General features: G+C 44.8%; 1 protein-coding gene across 1 annotated transcript in view; it reads right to left on the bottom strand.

The window, feature by feature from the left end:
* Positions 1 to 19,630, bottom strand: part of LOC141970846 (fibrillin-2-like) — a 109,762-nt gene that overhangs the window by 74,895 nt on the left and 15,237 nt on the right. Inside the window, exons 2-5 of the mRNA XM_074927738.1 lie at positions 17,942 to 18,024; positions 15,347 to 15,445; positions 10,300 to 10,395; positions 8,144 to 8,239 (exon numbers count right to left, since the gene is read on the bottom strand). Coding sequence (XP_074783839.1) covers positions 8,144 to 8,239; positions 10,300 to 10,395; positions 15,347 to 15,445; positions 17,942 to 18,024 — 374 coding nt within the window. The remainder of the gene's footprint in view (positions 1 to 8,143; positions 8,240 to 10,299; positions 10,396 to 15,346; positions 15,446 to 17,941; positions 18,025 to 19,630) is intronic.

Below are 19,630 nucleotides of genomic sequence, written 5' to 3'. Positions count from 1 at the left end.
GGATGAGATGAACTGTTGTCCTATACAGTAAGGATCTTTGCTAAATTGATAGAGCATATAACAATATGCTAATCTGGGGACTTGCATTAGTCTGACTCACTATTAATGGAGATTTCTTCCAGGACTGGAATTGTATGAGTTATAAGGAATCATGGGTTCACAAGCCCCACCCCGCTGCAAAAAAACCAACCAAAAGACATCAAAATCCTTTTGAAACTTTGGTGACTCTACAGACACAGACACATTACTGAGACTCAGAAACCCTCCCTGAGTGCACATCAAAGGAGATCCTCATGTTACGTACATGCTAAAATATAAAAAGCTGGAGCTTGAGCTAAGCAGAAAAATAGAGATGCAGGAATAAACCAGATGCAAATTAGCAACAGCTTTAAAATAAAAGGCATTGAGTAGCAATTTAGAGGCTATATCTCCTTTTTCCCCATGTACTATGTCTTGTTTAGGCTCGAGACCTGCTTTTGCTCACTCTGGTTATATCCCAAGTTTCTGATACTTTACAGCACTTTTGGAGAAGCACTGGACATGCAGAACAGGATCTGCTACTTCACTGACTGCTGGTGTGGCTTCATCTGAGACCTGCTAGAAAAGACTGACCAAGACTCTGCCATGGGATGGGATCAAGGTCCACACACACGCTCTCAGGCGTCCTCTTTGTCATGTGTTTAAGCCCTCTAAACTCGGCAATTTTTGAAAGCCTGTGTCCCCCTCACTCAATGGTTGACAGTAGTTCTTGAGGTATTTGGAAAGAAATAAGATAAATGAGAATCTCTTGAAAACAGCTGTGAATTGTTGACAGACGTGGATTCTGCTGGTGAGGAGCTGCTGTTTGGGAGCAGTTTTGCTTCAATCAAACTCAGTCCTGGCTATGGTTTTGGGAAGAGAACAGTCCTGTAGTGAGGATTATGGAAGAACAGGAGATAACTCACTGCCTTTTCCATGGATGTTGCATGTCTAGGACCTGCTGTGGCTCTAATCCTTGCTTTTGTGCACATGTTTGAAACACTATTCAGTTGATAGGGCTTTGATTTCTCGTACTGGCTAACGAAGAGCCAGAACTCAGACACTGGGTGCCAGTTTTAAGTTTGCTATTTTCTTTACCCGGACACAATTCCTTCCAAGGTTCTTCATGGCATGTCGGGCTTGGGAACAACCATGCAAGGCTTCAAGAGCACAGCTCAGCCCAGAAGTGTTTGCACTGAAGAGCATCACCCCACAAGTCCATTGGTTGAGCTTTTGGAAACCTTGCAGCATTAAGAGGAGTGGACATACAGACACAGCAAGGGCCTTCTGAACCAGGCAAATCATGGGAAGCACAGTCTCCACAAAGATAGAGAATGTTACTCTCAAAATCTTTTTTTCCAAAGTAAAATAAGACTTTCTTTTATGAGAAGTAGCAACTGGCACCCACAGTGAAGACTTCAGCAGTTGGTTGGAAAAAAAAAACAAATTAAACCTCATGCTTGGAACACAGGAGGAGCTTCTACACCTTCACCCGAGTCAAATGTTGTCACTTTTTTACAACAATTTTTTTCCTACTTGAAAGAGAGTGAAATCAGAGACATGACATCAAGATGTTTCACTTTTCTGTAAAACTATTATTAAAAAATTGGCCCCTCTCCCCACAGATTCATTTTTTTCTGTGCTGCAGCTTTTCCTCTGACACTGATGTAATGTGAGTTCATGTTACCAAAGGCTGCTGGGGTTATACAAGATACTCACTAGTTCTTCATCTCTGAAGATGTCAAGTAGAGAGAGGAAATGATGCTAAGATTCTTTGAGTACTTAGCTATTAAGGTATTTACCTCTGAAGTGAAGTATTTCCTGAATGAAGTGTGAAGGTAGTTAGATTGCCTCCGTTACAAAGCAGCCTCTTACTGGAGCCTTAAGCTGTGGAACATGCAGCTTGTTGAGTGTACGGCAGCAGCAGCTGTTGCTTAGCGTTCAGGAATTTAGTTTATTGTAGTTTAAAAGTAAAATTATCTCTTTATATGATTATGGCAAAATAAAGTCAAATTAAATCCCTAAATAAATCTGTAATCGGAGATATCTGTGGAGTTTGAATGCATTCTTTTTATCAACACAGATAGGCACATTTTTCAGTGCTTGCCAGGCTAAACTGATATCCCAAACCTTGTAGGAAAACACACCTCCATAGAGCAAAGGAACAGCTGATGGCCACGCTAGAAACAACAGCAACTGTACAAAGCTAAAGAGCCTTTCTGGGAATCCTGACTCCTCGGCACAGATATTAGCTGGACTGATGAAGCTCTTTGTTCTGTGAAACAAGTTAGTATCTTTGTGTGGTATTATCTCCTGTACATATAACAACCTGAGGTGGTGGCACCACGCTGCGCCTTGTGGCAGAGAGAAGCCTCCAGACAACTATTTTTACACTGTTCAGGCATTTCTAGATTTTAAATCCTTAAGAATGAATTGGTCTGAAGTCCAACATCAAACAAGCACGACAACCAGAGACGCTTGCCTAAACCCTGCTACATATGGATTAGCCACAACACATCCTCAGAAAGCCCTTCCCTTTCTATCTGAGGACTCCATAGATCGGATTCCCTTGATTAAGCATAGAGAAGTCCATATATTTGTGGCAGAACTGATCATCCCTCTGTATACATTCATCCTAAGGGCAATGTCTGTGTTTGGTCAGTGAATCCTGCCCCTCAGTGCTGTTATCACTCCATCATCTAGAAGGTTTCATGGCATGCTGTGCTCAGCTGGACACATCTACCCCACAGAGCTCTGAAGTGAGGTTATGGAGTGCAGGGGGGGGGTCCAGCACATTCCTGTGGAAAACAGCCATTCGAAATGGACCTCCTTGTTAAAAACGTGATCTATTTTTTCCAATTTAAACTTGTTTTCCTTCAGTTTTCATTCGCTTTGCCTTGCTTCAGCAGAATAACCTGGGTCGGGATTTCTCTGCTAAGGGACACACACACACACACACGTCACCTGGCCACCTCTGACAGTGAGAGTACAGCCCTTGGGATGTAAAGTGTGTTTAACCAAAGACTCTTCCTGAAGTAATAGCACCACTTTATCCAGGTGTCCTTGGGAAGAAATGCCCCTGAGGAAGAACGGCACTTCATCTTGGACAAACCACTTAGGGATTTTTCCTGGGTGAAGAAAATCCCATTGGAACTCTTGGTTATACCTGTGCTGAGCTCAAGAAGCTTCCCCTACAGAGCTCTTTGGTATGGGAGCAGATGAGTGGCACAAGAGCAGACAGCTGAGGTCCCTCAAATACAATAGCAAGTTGCAAAGCCAAAGAGTCAGCAGTTAGAGGTCATCTGTGTGCTAGGGGTCAGCTGGCCGGCTTCTGCTAACTCTTGAAACACAGATACTGGTGAATTTTGATAAAAAGGAGCTCTTTGAAAACCACATTTCCTGGCATTTATTTCAGACTGAAAATAGTCTATCTTTGCTTAGGTTGAGGTAACATCTCCACCTGTAAAAGCACATCGTCAAATATCCGATGTCTCCATGCTGGCTGGAAGCAAACCAGCTCTTGGGCCAGAAGCCAGCCAGCCACAGCAGCATGAGGTGAGGCGAGTCCATCCTTCCTAATGAACTGCTTCCTTAACACAACTTTTCAGTCTGAGGCATCTTATGGTTTATTTAACACTGTGGCTCCAGCCTGGAGGTGGCTTATCAGGAGCAAATGCACAGTTGACTGTATCTCAACACACAGTCACGCCTCAATCACGCTCTTATCAGTGTTAGCAGCCGATTTACCAGCTCTCCTGCAATCCTTCGGTGACTCCTCACAGTCCTCGTGCTGAAGCAAAACGTCTATTATTTTACAAAGAAACATAACAGAGTGATGTAATGAGCTGCCCAGACTAGCACAAGCAGCAGGTCAGACTCAGGATGGAGCAGCAAAGCTCATACTGCTTTGTCCGAGGCTCAGGACATAAAATCTCCACGTTACGCAGCTGTGACTCAAACCAACCGCCCCATTTCAGTAATGGGGCTGGGAGAGTTGGAGAGATGTGTCCTACAACACGTTCTCTCTTCTGTAGGCTGAGTGTGGTCCGATCTGCCAATCCAGCTGGTTCCTATCAGTAGACATCTCACAGCACAGCACTGAGGGAAAGGACTGTACGTATCACATTATCTCTGCTTTCTTTCCTGAAAGCCAGTGAAAGCCAGTTTAAACTACCTGTTATTTTCTTAGTGCTCTGTAGCCAGGACAGTCTCTCATGTTGTGCTCTGGAAGCAGCAGACACAAGGATGCTGGAGTGCAAGAGTGCATTCTTATTGCCTAATGCCACATACTCCATGTAGTAGGTAGCAATGGTTGCCCCATGAGAAATACAGAATCAGAGAATCACAGAATCATTCAGGTTGGAAAAGACCCTCAGGATCATCGAGTCCAACCATGAGCCCGACTCTACAAAGTTGTCCCCTACCCCACATCCCCCAACATACCACAGGAGCTACTCTGTGTGGGAAGGAGGAAGGTGAATGATGTCTCACTAGACAGTCACCGGCATTAGTGGAAGCTCTCTGCTTGCAGAGGTGCAGGCAGGAATCTGAGGAATTTCCAGAGTACTCAACCGTGTACCCAGCTGTGCTATGAGAGCATCACCACAGAGCCTTGGGCTGAAACCTGTACTTCCCACATATGAAGCCGGTGGGTTTTGGGCTCTGCTTTGAGTTAATCTTTCTTCAGAAAAATCTTTAGGAACAAGACTCAGAGCTAAACTGAGAGCTATAAGATGATCCATGCTGCTTCCAAGCTTGCTACTTGAGTGTCTTGTTACTGGACACTCCCAAGGGTGCTTGTAAACATGTCAAATACCGTGGCTGCTTTAAATGGAGAAACAACAGAAATTCGGCAGTGGCCATGTCTCCAGTAAGTCTGGTGCTTAGGGACTTCATCTTAACAGGCCTAGCGATGGAGCAGGAATTCATTTTCTCCTTGGAAGGGTTAAGTTCTTTGCTGTCACACTAATTATTCTTGGTAGGTCAGTTGCAACCACCTCACCTGGCTGCAAACTCACAGACTGCCCAGCCAGGAGCCTCTTTGAAAAGTGTAACTTTTAACATCTCTTAGCAAAGCAAGAGCTCTGTTTGTCTTGGCAGGGAAGACCTGTGTATACACAGCTGGAGAGCTTGTTTTGTCTCTTAGTACAAGTCTGGACTCAACCAAATCTCTAAAGGCTTTGTAAAAATGCTCTCTTTATTTAAAGAATTTTATACGTTACAAGATGTCTCCAAAGTCTGCCCCTGCTCAGACCCCTTCTTTCCCTGCCTCTTCCACTCTCTCTCTCCTACCCACTCCACTACCACACACACACAGAGTCAGGACAGTTGGATTTTTCAGTCCCTCCTGGCATTGTTGTAACCAGTTTCTTTAAGAAATTTCCAGCTTTCTTTTCAAACACAGCCAATGTCCATTCTGATTTATGAATCTCAGTACTTCAGATCCCCATGAGCTAGAAAAAAAAAAGCAAGCAGTTCTACAGACAGCTCTGGAGCTTGGGTTTAGGGCTTTAAGGGAAGGAATGCCGCAAGGCAGAGCCTTCAAAAGAGAGAGGTTGTTATTATAATACCTTTCCACAACTAAAGCAATGTCTATCTGCACTTGCACACGTGTGTGTGTGTTAGAAAAAGGCAAGGAGAGGGCTTAAAGACTATAAAGCTGCAGTGCTTGACCAATAGCTGGGTTTGCAGGAGAGTACAAAGGAGACTGGAACAATGAAAGGTTACTTCAGTAAACGTGTGTAGAGGATTTTAAAGAGCTTTCCCTCCTCTGCATCCAAGAAATGTGAGGCTCAAACCACAGCAGAGGCCTTTTATGGGGCACCTGCACCATTAGGTTCAGTAGATACTATTGCAACCCAAGGAACATTGCACAACTATGTTGAGTTCTGTGTATTTCTGCTGGCCACTGTTCAAGCAGAGCTGACTGATGCCTGGGCTACCGGAAACCAACTGTTATTCCTATCTCACCCTCTAAATCATGTTGCCAAGAATCCCCAACTTGGAAAAAAAAACATTAAAGGCAAGAACAGTCCAATCCTTGGACATGGAGTTAAACAGAATTAGCCCAATCTTGGGAAAGTGAGAGGCTAGAAAAGCAGAATATTTCCAGGGTGCTTTGATCTTAACGCTGGGAGTTTGCCCATTGGCTTCGTGTTTCAGTTTCATTTCTGCTCTGTGCCACTCTGACCCTCGCCAAAAATCATATCAAGGGCAGTGTCGTGAGATGTCCGTCGAAGCCAACAGGAAAGGGAGAAATTTCATGTGTCAGCCAAAACCTCAGTCATACCCACACTGCCCAAACGTAAATCTGATCTAGCCACTCAGCGCATGCTGGCTGGCTGAAATACAGCAAAGCCACATGTCACTAACAGCCATATTCTTAGCTGGTGAAAACTGTGGTTCTTACTGGAGCTGTTTTGATTCATACTGGATGAGCAGTTGGCATCAAACTGCGTGAGGTTTACAATAAACCAGAGCTGGCTTATGTTTCCCTTTGTAACATTTTTACTAAAAGGAGGTTCTTTCACGAAAAACTTTAAGTTCTGGTCATAACTGTCAAGGTTTTTCAATATAGTCCTAACCATACAAATAATTTTGCAAAGGTTGGAATATTGACTTTTGAGGTTTCAGGTCCATGTTCATTTGAAAATTATCAGCTGGTGACATCATAAGTTTTAATTTGTGATGGTACATAGTATTGATGTCCTTCACCCAACTGTCTTCTGAAGCACACAGGACAGGTCGTATTCAGGCAATAAATTGAGTTGCTGCAGGAATTTGATTCTATATAGTGAGAGAGGCAGGAGACTGCAGAAATGGTCCTTCTGATGGGGGAGCTGAGTGCTTGCCTGGTGAACTGCGTCTACTCGCGTCTGACAGAGTTCCTGTGCGAGCTGGCCAAGTCCTTAAAGCAGGGTTTTGCATGTGGTCCCTAACTGCGTGTGGTCCCTAACTCCTCAGCCATCACTCCTCAGCCATCACGAGCTGCAGTGAGTTGTACTTGTGGTGCTGAGCAGGAGCAGCGAACACTGAGAGTCCTGCAAGTCCAGCTCAGGGTAACTCAAGGTGGGCACCAAAATTACCTGGCTGTATTGGGTCTGACTGGATGGAATTAACTAACAGTGGTGCCGTGTTTTGCTTTTGTAGCTAAAACCACGTGGATAACACCCCAGTGTTCCAGCTGTTGCTGAGCAGGGCTTGCACAGTGCCAAGTCTTGCTCTCCAGCCCCACTCCAGGGCTGGGCAAGAGGCTGGGAGTGGACACAGCTGCAACGAGTGACCTGAACTGACCAGAGGGATATTCCACCCCACACCACGTCATGCTCAGCAATAAAACCTCAGGGAAAGAAGGAGGAAGGGGAGATATAAGATGGTGATGGTGTTTGCCTTCCCAAGCCACCACTACAGGTGCTGAGGTCCTGTTTCCCAGGAATGGGCTGGACGCCTGCCTGCCAATGGGAATTTGTGAATCAATTCCTTATTTCGTGTTGCTACCACACACAACTTTTGCTCTCCTTATTAAGCTGACATAATCTCCATCCATGAGACTTTCTGTCTTCTGACTTCTATGCAGCCCTCAGGAGAGGGGAGCGAGAGAGACGAAGGATGGGGATGGGTGTTTGGCTGATGGCTGGGGTCAACCCATCGCACTGGCTCATTTGCAAATTTTGGCTTACATTTCTTTTCCCTTCTCTCTTAGTGTTTGGAAAGGCACTGATGGTGTCACCTTCCCTTCATGAGGATGCTGTGATAACGGGCTTTCCAAGACACTCCCAGGTTATCCCTTTCCCAGGGAAATGCCATTGAGAAAAATAACCTTTTTGTACGCAGCAGGGGGGGTCATTGATGTTTAACAAACAGCTACAAGGGGCCATGTGTGGAAAGAAGGATCCAGAGACACTGAACAGCCATGCAGTCAGCAGGCACGTCGCATCCTGCACTTGTAATAACCAGGGACCCCAGGAAGTGCTTTGGGCATGAGGTTGTCATCACAGGCTGTATCATCAGGCAGAGGAATTGAGCAGAATTTCACATAAAATGGAGTCTCTTTAATACACGTTCTTAAATATACAACTCCTGATCCTATGCTCTGTCAGTGATAATATGAGAACGTGTTCCTTACCTCTCTCACACTGGGGACCGGTGAATCCATAGACACAAGCACAACGGTTTGGCCCAATGCATCGACCTCCATTCTGACAGCCGTTTTCACAGACAGCTATTTTGAAATAGAAAAAGAAATCAGTGATTTCTGCTCTTAGGGACACCACAGTGTCAGGTGTGTCGTGCTGGCAGGGCTTGGAATATCACCTACTTTGTGTTGTTCACCCATCAGGAGTCTCCTCCCCGTAGTGAACATACAGAGAAAAGTCTGATAATTTTTCCTGGGAAATTAGTTCCTGTTTATGAATGAACCCATTTATAAAATGGCTATAAACTCTTATTTCACTTGAGAGGATTTCCTGTGCTCCGGAATCTCAGTTCATTCAGGTCAGCATTGGGATTTAAATGTCAAGGTCAAGATGAACTGATACAAATGAGAAAGTGCATAAAGGCAAATGTTTACCGTATGACAACAGTGAAATGTGAGGAGAGGAGACTTGTTTGCTGTTTAATCCCACGTACCCAAAGCAAAGAAGAACCAGTCTGATCAGCACACAAGTATTCATTGACTTAAAATTAGACCTGCTACCCTTAGTTGAAAAACTGCAGTCAATAGTCTAGGACTGAAGTCAAAGAGTAGGTTGCTGATTAGGTTCTGAACTCAGACTAAGGTAACTGAACAGGATGTAGGAACACTTGGGCACATGACATGAGCAATTGCTGGTTGTGACAGATGACGTTGACCTATAAATATCTCAGCAGCTGTAATGACTAATGAGAGGAGTAGTGTTATGACTCTTCCTAAAGTTCCAACACAGAGCTGCACTCACCAACCTACTCAGTTGCCCAACAACACCGGCATATTGAAGATGAGAAGAATATCATCTCATGAAAGGTGAAGTCCACAGCGATCTTGAAGGATACCTCAGTGTGGCCCTCACTGGTCTAGTGCCAAGCTCTGAGCTGCAGAGAGGCCAGGTACTGCTGCACTTCACAGCCTTCAAAGGCTACACCCATCGCAGAGCCGAGGAAGCCGAAATCTGCTCTGCTGGGATGCTGCCAGTGGGACTCTCCATTGTTCCCCACCCTGTCAGTGATGTCTTGCCAATATCTGAACCATTATGAAAGCTCTACTGAGGATATTATAGGTGGAGCTGGTAGCAGCACATAATTACGGTTGCCTAGCGCGTTCCATTATAAGCCCCGGGTTGCTGTTACTTATAATTTTCCCAAGCTTTAGCTATTCAGAATTAAATTTTCCATATGGTGTGTCTGCATTTAGTTGAACTTTTTGGAAAGTTTCAGCAAAAAATGAATCAGTCATAGCTGAGGATAAGTTTAGGAGAAATATGGTGTTTTGCCCATCTTTAAAAAAATTTCTCGTAGACTTCACTGAGAACTTTAGTGATTCTAACATTTGAAATTTTCCTGGAAAGTTCCATTTGACCAGAGATTCTTTCAAAACTGTTGTGCATACTTGCGTGCCAGACATTTCTTAAAGATGGCAACTAAGTCATTTGGTTGTTAATTCTACAATGTGCATGAGCAATGATTTAAAATTGCCAAATATCTTTCACGGGAAACTAGGAGAAAAATTCAGTTTCTCCCTATGAAAGCTATAGGTGCTTTGACAAAATAGAAAACCAAGTCAGAAAACACTGACAAATTTCTTTCAATTACTATATTGAATTTTTCCCTATAGAAAGTCAGTGTTGTCAAATAAACAGAAGTAATAATTGAACCCCCTCCGATGTAATCAGGTGTCGTTTATAATGAAAAAATGTTGGTTTGTTTGGAGCGTTTTGGTTTTCTTCTAATTGAAAGAAGGCTTCATTTGAGCTAAAATGAAGGTTTCCCACAAAAAGCCCATTTCCAGAGAATATGCTCTTTATCTAAAACTATTTACAGATAAATTATATCTAATATATATATTTGAATCTGTATTTATATATATTTACAGGGAAATTATATGTCTTTTACAGATATATCTCTATATAGATATATACCTACACCCCCTAACGAGCGCGGGCTGAGATTCCAATGGAGAGGAGAGTGTAGTGATGCCCCCAAAGAGCACACCAGTGTGTGGCAGGTGACCTCTCCAGTCATGAGGCAGCAGGACCCTCGCCTCGCCCTTGGGTTCACGTGCGGAGCGCCGGCGGGGCGGGTACTTACGCTGTCCGCAGTACGTCCCAGTATAGCCCTTCTGGCAGAGGCAGGACTCCTCGTTGCAGCTCCCACCGTTCATGCATCTCACATTGCAGGTTTGGACTGTGGAGAAGAGCGGGGAAATATTAGGTGACGATGCAACTGTGGCAGGAGGTGAACGCACCTCACGGGTCAGGGATGCTCAAAAACTTCCTCAGTGCAGAATCTAAGGGTGGTGTTAAGTGTCGGGTTCCTTCAGGTTAAATGGAGAGACTGCTGACATCCCACGGTAGATGTAAGCCCACGGTGTGGTTAAAGGCTTGCACTTTTCCTGAGGTATAATTACCTCAGAGTGGCTTACAGAATTATATACCATAGTCTGTTCTTTATTCCGTAGATGTATGTTTTTATTGGTTCTGTAACTGGTAGCACCGAACCGTTCCGATAGGGAAAAGCCATGAACACGATGGGCAGAGTGAAACTAGGAGCAGTTTAGTGGATGTAATTCTTTAAGTCCATCTCATACAGGGCAAGGTATCATTGGTCTCTTACAGCAAACGGGTTTTAGAGTAAAATAAATAGACCTCATTCCACAGAACCCAAAGACACTCATCATTTTACTTCATTAAGGAATCTACCTTGATTAAACATCTGCAGCTTTGTCCTTTCCACAGGACGTCCTGCCATAGCTGATGTGACTGCCAATAAGGTCATATTTCCTGGTATCTCCCTTTCTTCGAAAACTCTGTCATTCTAAACAATTCTTTCTTTCAGGATACTACACTTTCCAAATATTTTCATACCCTTTTTATTATTCTTTCAGATTATTGCTCCATTTTAAAACATGCTTTTCACATTCTGGGCTGTCTAATCTTTAAAATGCCTTCATATTAAAAGACCTATGAGATGTTTGGGGGGATAGAATTTCGGTGGAGGAAAATCATCAACTTTTAAGATATTTCTCTTCATTTTACAATGACTGTATGGCCTTATTGGTGAGATTCATTTAACATGAGAGGGGATTTTTAATAAATCTGAAAAGAAATGCACGTATCATCTATTTTTTTTTTTTCTGTTAAGAGTTCAGCTTTCACACTAGATTAGGACACACTGAATGTGACTAATGCACTGTAGGAAAACAATAGCAATAAATAAGAGTCGGGAAGTTTTATACTCATGTAGACACAGAGCCAGTATTGGCTTTAACTGTTTCATCACTATTCAATGTTTGAGGAATGTGGTCTTAAAGTAGAAGAGCCTAAAAAGAGGGGGTGGGTGTGGGTGTTACTGTTAACGCTGTTACAAATATGGGTCAAACAGCTTTCATTCTTTACTGAAACGCCTGGGACAATGCATTCTTCCTTTGTAAGATGTGACAACTCGAACTGCAAGTGCCTGAGGTTATAGCAAGTTATGTGAAAACTGCTTTTCAGCATGTACACCACAGTTCATGTCTGCCAGGGATAGGAGGGGCTGTGACTTGGCAGCTTGATGAAGGTGGGGCTGGAGAGTGCATATGTGAGTGGATGCTCAGCTGTGGCTTGTGTCTTCTCTAGGCATCCAACACCAGTTCCAAGCAGAGAGGAGTTGGGGCCAGTGCAAGTGAAATGTCTGTCCAAAAGGTAGTAGGACTCAAAATGTGTCCAATAGGGATAATTATATGGTTGACGCCTTGTTCATAGGAAGCCTAAAAGGAAGGAAGAGTGAAGAATGAAATGGGAAGTCTCAGAGCTTCAAAATGCTCAGCACATGTGCTGTACATTTAATCCATGCATTGCTAGTGTGGTTTGAATTAGTCATGATGTCTACTATCCTTCCTAGTGCTCTATGGCCAGAGATTAGGCCAAATCTAGATGAAAGCTTAATCATTAAGGAAACGAAGCTTGAGGCTTCAAAGCTTTGCTGAGATTGTCAGACATAAAACCAGTCTCTCTGGGAAAAGCCTCTGCTTCCAGCACGTGCTTACCCTACACCCCTCACTACAATTAATCAGCCCTGGGAAAGCAATTAGACACAGCAAATCTGGGAGGGCTGCCCAGAGGCAGAGGTAGCTAGGAAGTGTCTGTCTGTCAGAGCTGTCCATCTGTCGGAGCTCTTCCCTACGCAGCATCCTGAGGGGTAAGGGTTAGCGAAGCTGAAAAATTTTGGGAGTTCAGGGTCTGGATGTAAGAAGAGCCCTGATGCTCATCCAGAAACTTTCCAACTAATTGGCAAAGACTATTCCTGGACGTGCACAAAGCAGGTCACATTTCTTACTTCTGCCACGATCCCCAAAGCCCTGAGGTCCTGTCACCATCTGACTTATCTCCAAGGCTGGCACTATTAGAACCCACTGTAGATTTGAAGTGCAGAAGAACATCTTTCAACCAAGAATTTAAAGGCTTGTTACGCTTTGTCAGGATTTTCCAGGGTAGCAGGGACTAAAATTCTAGGAAAAAGAGAATGACAGCTCGCCCTAGTTAACTTTTCCCATGATTGGATTGGATTAGTTCTACAACTTACTTTAAAGGATCAGTGGCTGCAGCTGTTCTGCCAGCCATCAGTAGTGGAGTTTGCAGGCAGGTTTTCTGTCTGCTCATTGACTACTACTATCTAAACAGTCACTTGCAAATTACTCCTAAAATATCTTTACTCCCCGAAGTAGGAAAGCAAGCTTTTTGTTATGACAGAGAGAGGCAGAGTGGCTTTTATTGCCTCTGGAATGCACAATTTGTCTGCTTTACCTCCCTGAAGCATTCATGATAAATGCAGATCCAAACATCCCCACAATTAATGCCAGATTTGATGAAGCCCCTGCAGAGGAACCTACCCCCCCCCCCGCCTCGAGCACATGCTGAAATCCACCCGAGGCTCAGGGGAATGCCAGGTCTGTGCCCAAATGTATATATACTGCTTACAGCATTCCTCACATTCCTCTGTGATTGCTAACATATGGACCCTCACTCCAGAAACTTTTGTGTCTCCAGCACCTTCCCCTCAGCAAAGCACAGAGAAGGGCTGCGGGAGCAGCGCACGCACGGGCTCTGGTGCTGAGCACCGCCGGGGACATCTGCAAGGCTGTAGCACAACGTGGCACTTTGGAATCAGATTCTGGGAATTTCCTTGTTTTGAGTCACACCCTGAATGTGGTTTTGAGGTTTGAGGGGGCTAGTCCTCTGGCCTTCAATCAGATGCCTGCAAGTCACTTTATTAACAATAGCTTGCCTACGGATGGGTGATAATGGAAAATAATTTTCTGGGTTGTCTCTAGCAATGGCTATCTGAGACCTTAAAAGACTCCATAAAATCTCATTAATTTCTGTATTTTACATAGGGCACTAGCAAAATCAGCCTTCTTAAAACACCGTTCCTCTTCATGCAAGTTGTTTGGGGTTTTTTTTGTCTGGTGTGTCTGAGTAGCACTGTCATGTGTGGGTAGGCTGCTTAGGTAGTCAGGTACAAACGCTCACCCAGTATCATTGCCCACATTTGGAGACCAGAAGCTCAGGCCAGTCCCTGTTCTCACTGCTACTGTCGTTAGAAACAGCTGAAGCCCTTTTGGACAGACTTGTTGGCTTGTGCATAACCTGTGCTGGCCCAGGCGGGTCTCTGTGCTGGCTTACAGGAGCACGGGTGGAAGGACTTGCTGGACATCTCCACCTAGGCTCCCTGCAGATCAGGCTGGCTATGACTTTGTCTAGGTAAGTCTTCAAATCCCTCAAGGAAGGTGATCCCCCCAAGCTCTGGATACCTGTCCCAGCACTGCACCACCCTCCAGTGTAAGGAAATCTTCATGCCTGAAGATCCCAAGCTTGACTGAACAGCCCAAGTGGCAACTTGTGGCCACTGACCTCTGTCGCCTGCCCCTACTGAGAGGGATTTGGCCTCGCTGCCTCGTAGCTGCACTTCCAGTAGTTACAGACTGGAATTAGATCCCTCTTTGACTCTTCTTACACTAAATCAGGCTGGATCCATCAGCTTCTCCTCTCAGAACACGTGCTCCAGTCCCAACCATTTTGCAGCTCGCTGCTGATCCATCATCTTCCCCACATCCCTCCTGAACTGGCAGCCCAGAACCAGCCACAGCCTCGTTACTCCAAGCAGAAGGGATCATACCCTTTTTTGACTTTTTCACCACGATTCCCTCAATCTAGCCCCAATCTAGTGTGATTGGCTTTACTCACACCCCAGTGACTATTGACTCATATCCAGCCTGGCGTCTACCATAACTCCCAGGTCCTTTCCAGCAGAAAAGGGAGCACAGAGGAGCAATAATTTGCTGTCAGAAAGTACACGAGACCATTAGCATTCAGGATTTAGACTCAAGCAAGAAGAGTGTTTTCTGTGCAGAGCCATGTGCTGCAGGGTAACAGAGTGGTTGCAAGCAAGACCTGGTCTTGAATACATCCCACATGGACTACCAGAGGGATATGGGAATTGCTTTCTGGATATGTGACCGTCACGGTGCTGAGTCCTCCATAGACTGTTTTTCAGAAACCTCAGCCACCCAATAATCTTCCCAGAGCTTTTCAGATTTTTGTTCTGAAGGTCTGAGATGGGAGAACAAAGCAGAAACAGTGGCAATGCAGTTTCTGCATTCCCAGCCCTGTGTCACTGTGTCACTGCAGTTTGCTAAAACTGCTGGGCAATTCTCCCTGACATCCAAGTCACAGCCTAAGAAAACTTAATAATTTTTCCATCAGAAAAAAAATATTTATTTGGTTAACAAAAGCAGTGACAGATTTCACTCCACTTCAAAGAACAGCCGGGGTGGATGGACTCTTTGGCAGCAGTGTCGCTATTTGCTGCTGTGAGATGTGGTTTCTGAGCTGCATCCTGTAAGATTTCTCATATCAAAGCAGCAGAAATCGCAAGCGGGTTGCCAGTTTTCTCCAGGTATCAGGGGCAGTGAGGACCTTTAGTAAAAGCACCACAAGAATTGAAAGATTTTATGACTACTGCCCAATGCAGATTAGAGCCTGGCTGCCAAAACACAAAATATTTCAGAGATTTCCTTTTATTGTGACTGGGAAATTTTTTAAGAGAGCACATAACTACTCTGGAGGGAGGAGAATTGCCACCAATGTTCTCTTACCTCCAGCTGAGCCACAGTTGGGAGAAAGTTGTCCATTGGAGCACGTACACATGTTTGGCCGTGAACAAAATCCATCACCACAAGAATTCCTGCAAATTGCTGGAGGAAGAGAAGGACAAAGTGATTAGCACAATGTGCTAGTCTGCGAACTTGCTGCAGATGTGGTTTTGGCTGCTGAAAGGGTGTGAATTCATCTGTTTTAAGAATAATAACCTGGGGAGGAAGCTGGGGCACCTCTTGAGGACCCTGGTGTGGGCAGAGCAAGTGGGAAGGACCCACTCGTTCACAGGGAGTTCCTGGACACATCTTCCTTTTATCACAGACGGTGGCTGCTCCTGCTGCCACATTGCTTTTTCAGCAGCAGAGCATGGGGAAGGCACATTTCACTATTTTTGCCTGCTAAAAATATTTCTCAGCAGAGACAAGTGATGCTCACAGTGAGTCAGGTTGTACTTTTCCTGGAAATTTTTATCTTTCCATGATGCATTTTGCAGTGCACAGTCTGGCATTGAGGAAACTGGCCATTACTGAGATGCATGTGCTGAATGAGGGGCTGAGCCCACCTCAGCCAGAGATGCATCAGCAGGATGTCTTCCTATCCATCCCCATCCTTTCTGGCCTGGGACCCCTGCTACTCTCTTCCCCTTCCTGTGCCATGGGAGCCAAAAGCATAGCTGGCAGTATTGTTCCACCTGTGTAAGCACAGATTTTATTAGAGCCCCATGAAAGTATCTCATCTCTGTGTGTTTTATAAATACAATTACAACACACAGTCCCCTGAGGACCTCCAGCCCAGATGGCATGTTTTACAGTTATGAGAAAAGTCAGCAGACAACCCGGGATGTCGCTAACCCTGCATGCCACTGAGCAGCTATTTGGCTGTGAGTCCCTTAACCCTTCGCTGCAGCCAGCATTAAACTCAAGCCTTGTATCCTTGGTGGAGCATCCGCTGTCTGAGGGATGGCCAGGAGGGTTTTGAGTTTGCCTGTCTCTTCTCGTCGGGAAAGGAGACGGTGCAAACTCCACACTCTACCATCACCTGGGGTGAAGTCGGATGCATTTAATTCTTGAGACATCACGGCTCTTCGCTGCCCTTCTTTTTTGAGTGAGCAAAATGCCAGCCTGGGACTAGAGGTAATGGCCTCAAATTACCCAGGGAAGGTTTAGACTAGGTATTAGGAAGCATTTCTTTGCAGAAGGGATTGTTGGGCGTTGGAATGGGCTGCCCAGGGCAGGGGGGGAGTCCCCATCCCTGGAGGGGTTTAAGGGTAGAGGTGACATAGCACTGAGGGATCTGGTGGAGTTGGGAACTGTCAGTGTGAGGTTCATGGTTGGACTGGAGGAGCTTCAAGGGCTTTCCCAACCCAGACGATCCTGTGATTGTGTGACTGGTTACTTATTGTGTTCAAGGACACATCAACTGGCCCCATCACTCACAACACAACAGACACCTTTTCCTTTGAGAGAAGAATATTTGCAACTCTGCACTCAGTTTTGTACATCTGAGGTCCCAGACAGCTCTGTATTAGGAAACACAAGGCATTTCTCTCCAAGATGACTGAGTTTTCAACTCAGCAAGTCAAAATTCCAGTAGTAAGGTAGAATTACTACTGAAATATGTGACCTGTATTATGTCGGAGATCCCACTAGAGGAGCCTGTTGTTTTCCTCAACTGGAAACCTCCCACTGTCAATTATTTTTAGGAAGTTTTGAAAAAGGGCATTCGCATGCAATTCCAAGTGTGCTCTAATGCAGAAGATTGATTCAGAAAGCTAAAATACTGGGAGATACAAGCATCCCATCATGCTGTCTGCTATTTTGTATGTCCGGGTTAGGGTTAATATCTCCAGGACATTGTGTATTTACTGTTTCAGTATGAAACATGACCAAATGCAGGTACAATTACCCCTATTGTCTGCAATAAGAATCTCATTTATTTACTCCTGAGCTGACTTTCACTTCCCATGGGAGCATCCTCCAAAGGGCAGGCTCCTTCATCTCCCTACAGGTCATGTCTTTAACCTACAGAAATGCAAAACATCAGGCCCTTAATGGATTTTATAGGTTTATATCAGCAGCTGAGAGTCCAGGAATGCTCTACTCCAAATAGGAAAGCTACCTGCCAAAAGAGAGGTGTGATTTATCTAAACCAGCATCCTGCTTTGGATGGCCACTCAAAGAAAGATGCAAATTCCTGCTTGTAGATCATGACATCATGTTTGCAATCAGCATGTAGCTGTTATTCTAACAACTAACTCAATTATTTCATCTAAACAAGCAGCTCTAAATAACTTCCTCAGGAGTCACAAATACCTTTCCTTTGAGGCTAATCTTCTACAGCAGGCACACAAACTGTCAAGCCACAAGGAGCACAGTGGCAATTTGGCAGAAGATAAAAGGCCACGCACTAAATGGGATCAATTGCAACCACCCTGCTTTAATCAAGACTAGCAGAGATGAGAACTCCCAGCAATCGCTGCTCCTGTCCCAGCAGATTATGAAATGTTCTGTCATCTGCTGAAGTGAGAGATATGCAATCCTTCCCACATAGCAGTTAGCTCCCTTGGTGCCCTTAACAGGAAAATGGATACTCACGGACAATGCACTGGTTCCCTCCGGGCAGCGTTTTCCAGCCGGGGCAGCAGTAGGAGTGGAACCTCGAGCCACAGACATTGGGTCTGAAAATTAAAAACAATTATTTTTTTTTTTCCCCCTCTGTTTCCGTGCAGTGCAATTGGATAAATTCGGCATGTATCATCACTGTAGGAGAGCAATTGAATAGCTTCTTGTGTGACATTTCTCTGCCAAACTCCATTCCCTCACTGTGAGTTTGAACAAGCCATGTTTAATTCCCACCAACAGGAGCTACCATGTGTTATTTTAATAACTGACTTGTGACCTCCCTGTGCTTTGGGGCTCTGATCTTACAGTGACCCTCTCAGGACTATATGGAGGAGTGAGGAATTGAAGCACAGCCAGGTCTACCCTGACACGAAGGCACAGCATGGGACCATACCCACGAGGTTAGACACAGCCAGTTGGAGACCTGCATTTCCATGTGAGAAGGGAGAGACCTCAACACCGAGAACCCTGGAGACCACGGGCAAGGGAATGTCTTGATAACCTGAACAGAAGGAGCACATCTGTCCCTTGTGAATGTAGCTTAGCCGTGCTGTTTATGTATAAGGTGAACAAAGTCCTGCTCTTCCTTTCTGACTCGGCAATTAACTCCTGCACGCTCCAACTCGTCCATCAGACAGGTTGCCCAGGGTTTTCTTTGGCTTCCTTTGCTTGTTGAATGGTTTAATCAATGTCACACAGCAAAGATGGCAGGAAACCCAGCCTGAGTATATACCTCAGCATGGCATTTACACCACGTCATGCCATGCCATGCCACGCCACGCATCCATACATGGACCAACAAACTCTCCAAGAAAAGTTCCCAAAAGAAAACAGGAAAAACCACAAACCTAGGTAACATTCATACTCTTGTGACATTGTCAAGTGTGGAGTCGTGAGAAAGCAGCCCCTTGCAGAGATGCTGGGGCTCTAGCACAGGATCAGACAGAGGGGGGAAGGCAGTAAGAGGTTAGGTGTAGACAGAGAGTTCAGACCTTGCCTGGACCCTGGCCAATAATCCTCCAACCTCTTCCTGGAGGTTTGCTGAGGGATCACATCTTTTAGAAAAGCATGAGAATTTGAACTAACCAGAACACCAGAGAAAGAGGTGTTTGGAAACTTTGGAGATTTTCCAGTGAGTAATAATCCCCACTGTTAAAATTCTGTGCTTTATTTTGGGGTCTGAATCTATCTAGCTTCTACTTTCAACTGTTGGATCTCGTTAGATCTTTGCTTGCTGGACTGAAGAACCCGTGTTAACACAGTCTCTTCGCCCAGTAGACCTGTGTAGGTTGTTACATCATCCTTTAATTTTCTCTTTGATAAGACAAGGAAAATACCAGATTAGTTTGTTGGGATCTATTGTCCAAAATGTCTGTATCCTCGTTCTAATTTTAGTTAGTTTTTACATCAACCACTTCAGCCTGGGGCTGGTGATGGTAACTGCCACCATCATTGCACAGACAGGATGGGATGATGTGAATGAATCAGATTTTGCATTTTCTGCTATGAAGTTTGGGATGTTTCTGAAACACAGGAGGTTCCACCTGAACATCAGGAAACACTATTTCACTGTGAGAGTGACTGAGCACTGGAACAAGAGGTTGCCCCGAGAAGTTATGGAGTCTCCATCCTTAGAGATATTCACCATCTGTCTGGACACAG

This window comes from Athene noctua, chromosome 27 (genome assembly GCF_965140245.1).
Source record: "Athene noctua chromosome 27, bAthNoc1.hap1.1, whole genome shotgun sequence".
Lineage (NCBI taxonomy): Eukaryota > Metazoa > Chordata > Aves > Strigiformes > Strigidae > Athene > Athene noctua.
Note: the sequence above shows the minus strand (reverse complement) of the source record. Positions and strands in the feature narration are given on the sequence as shown.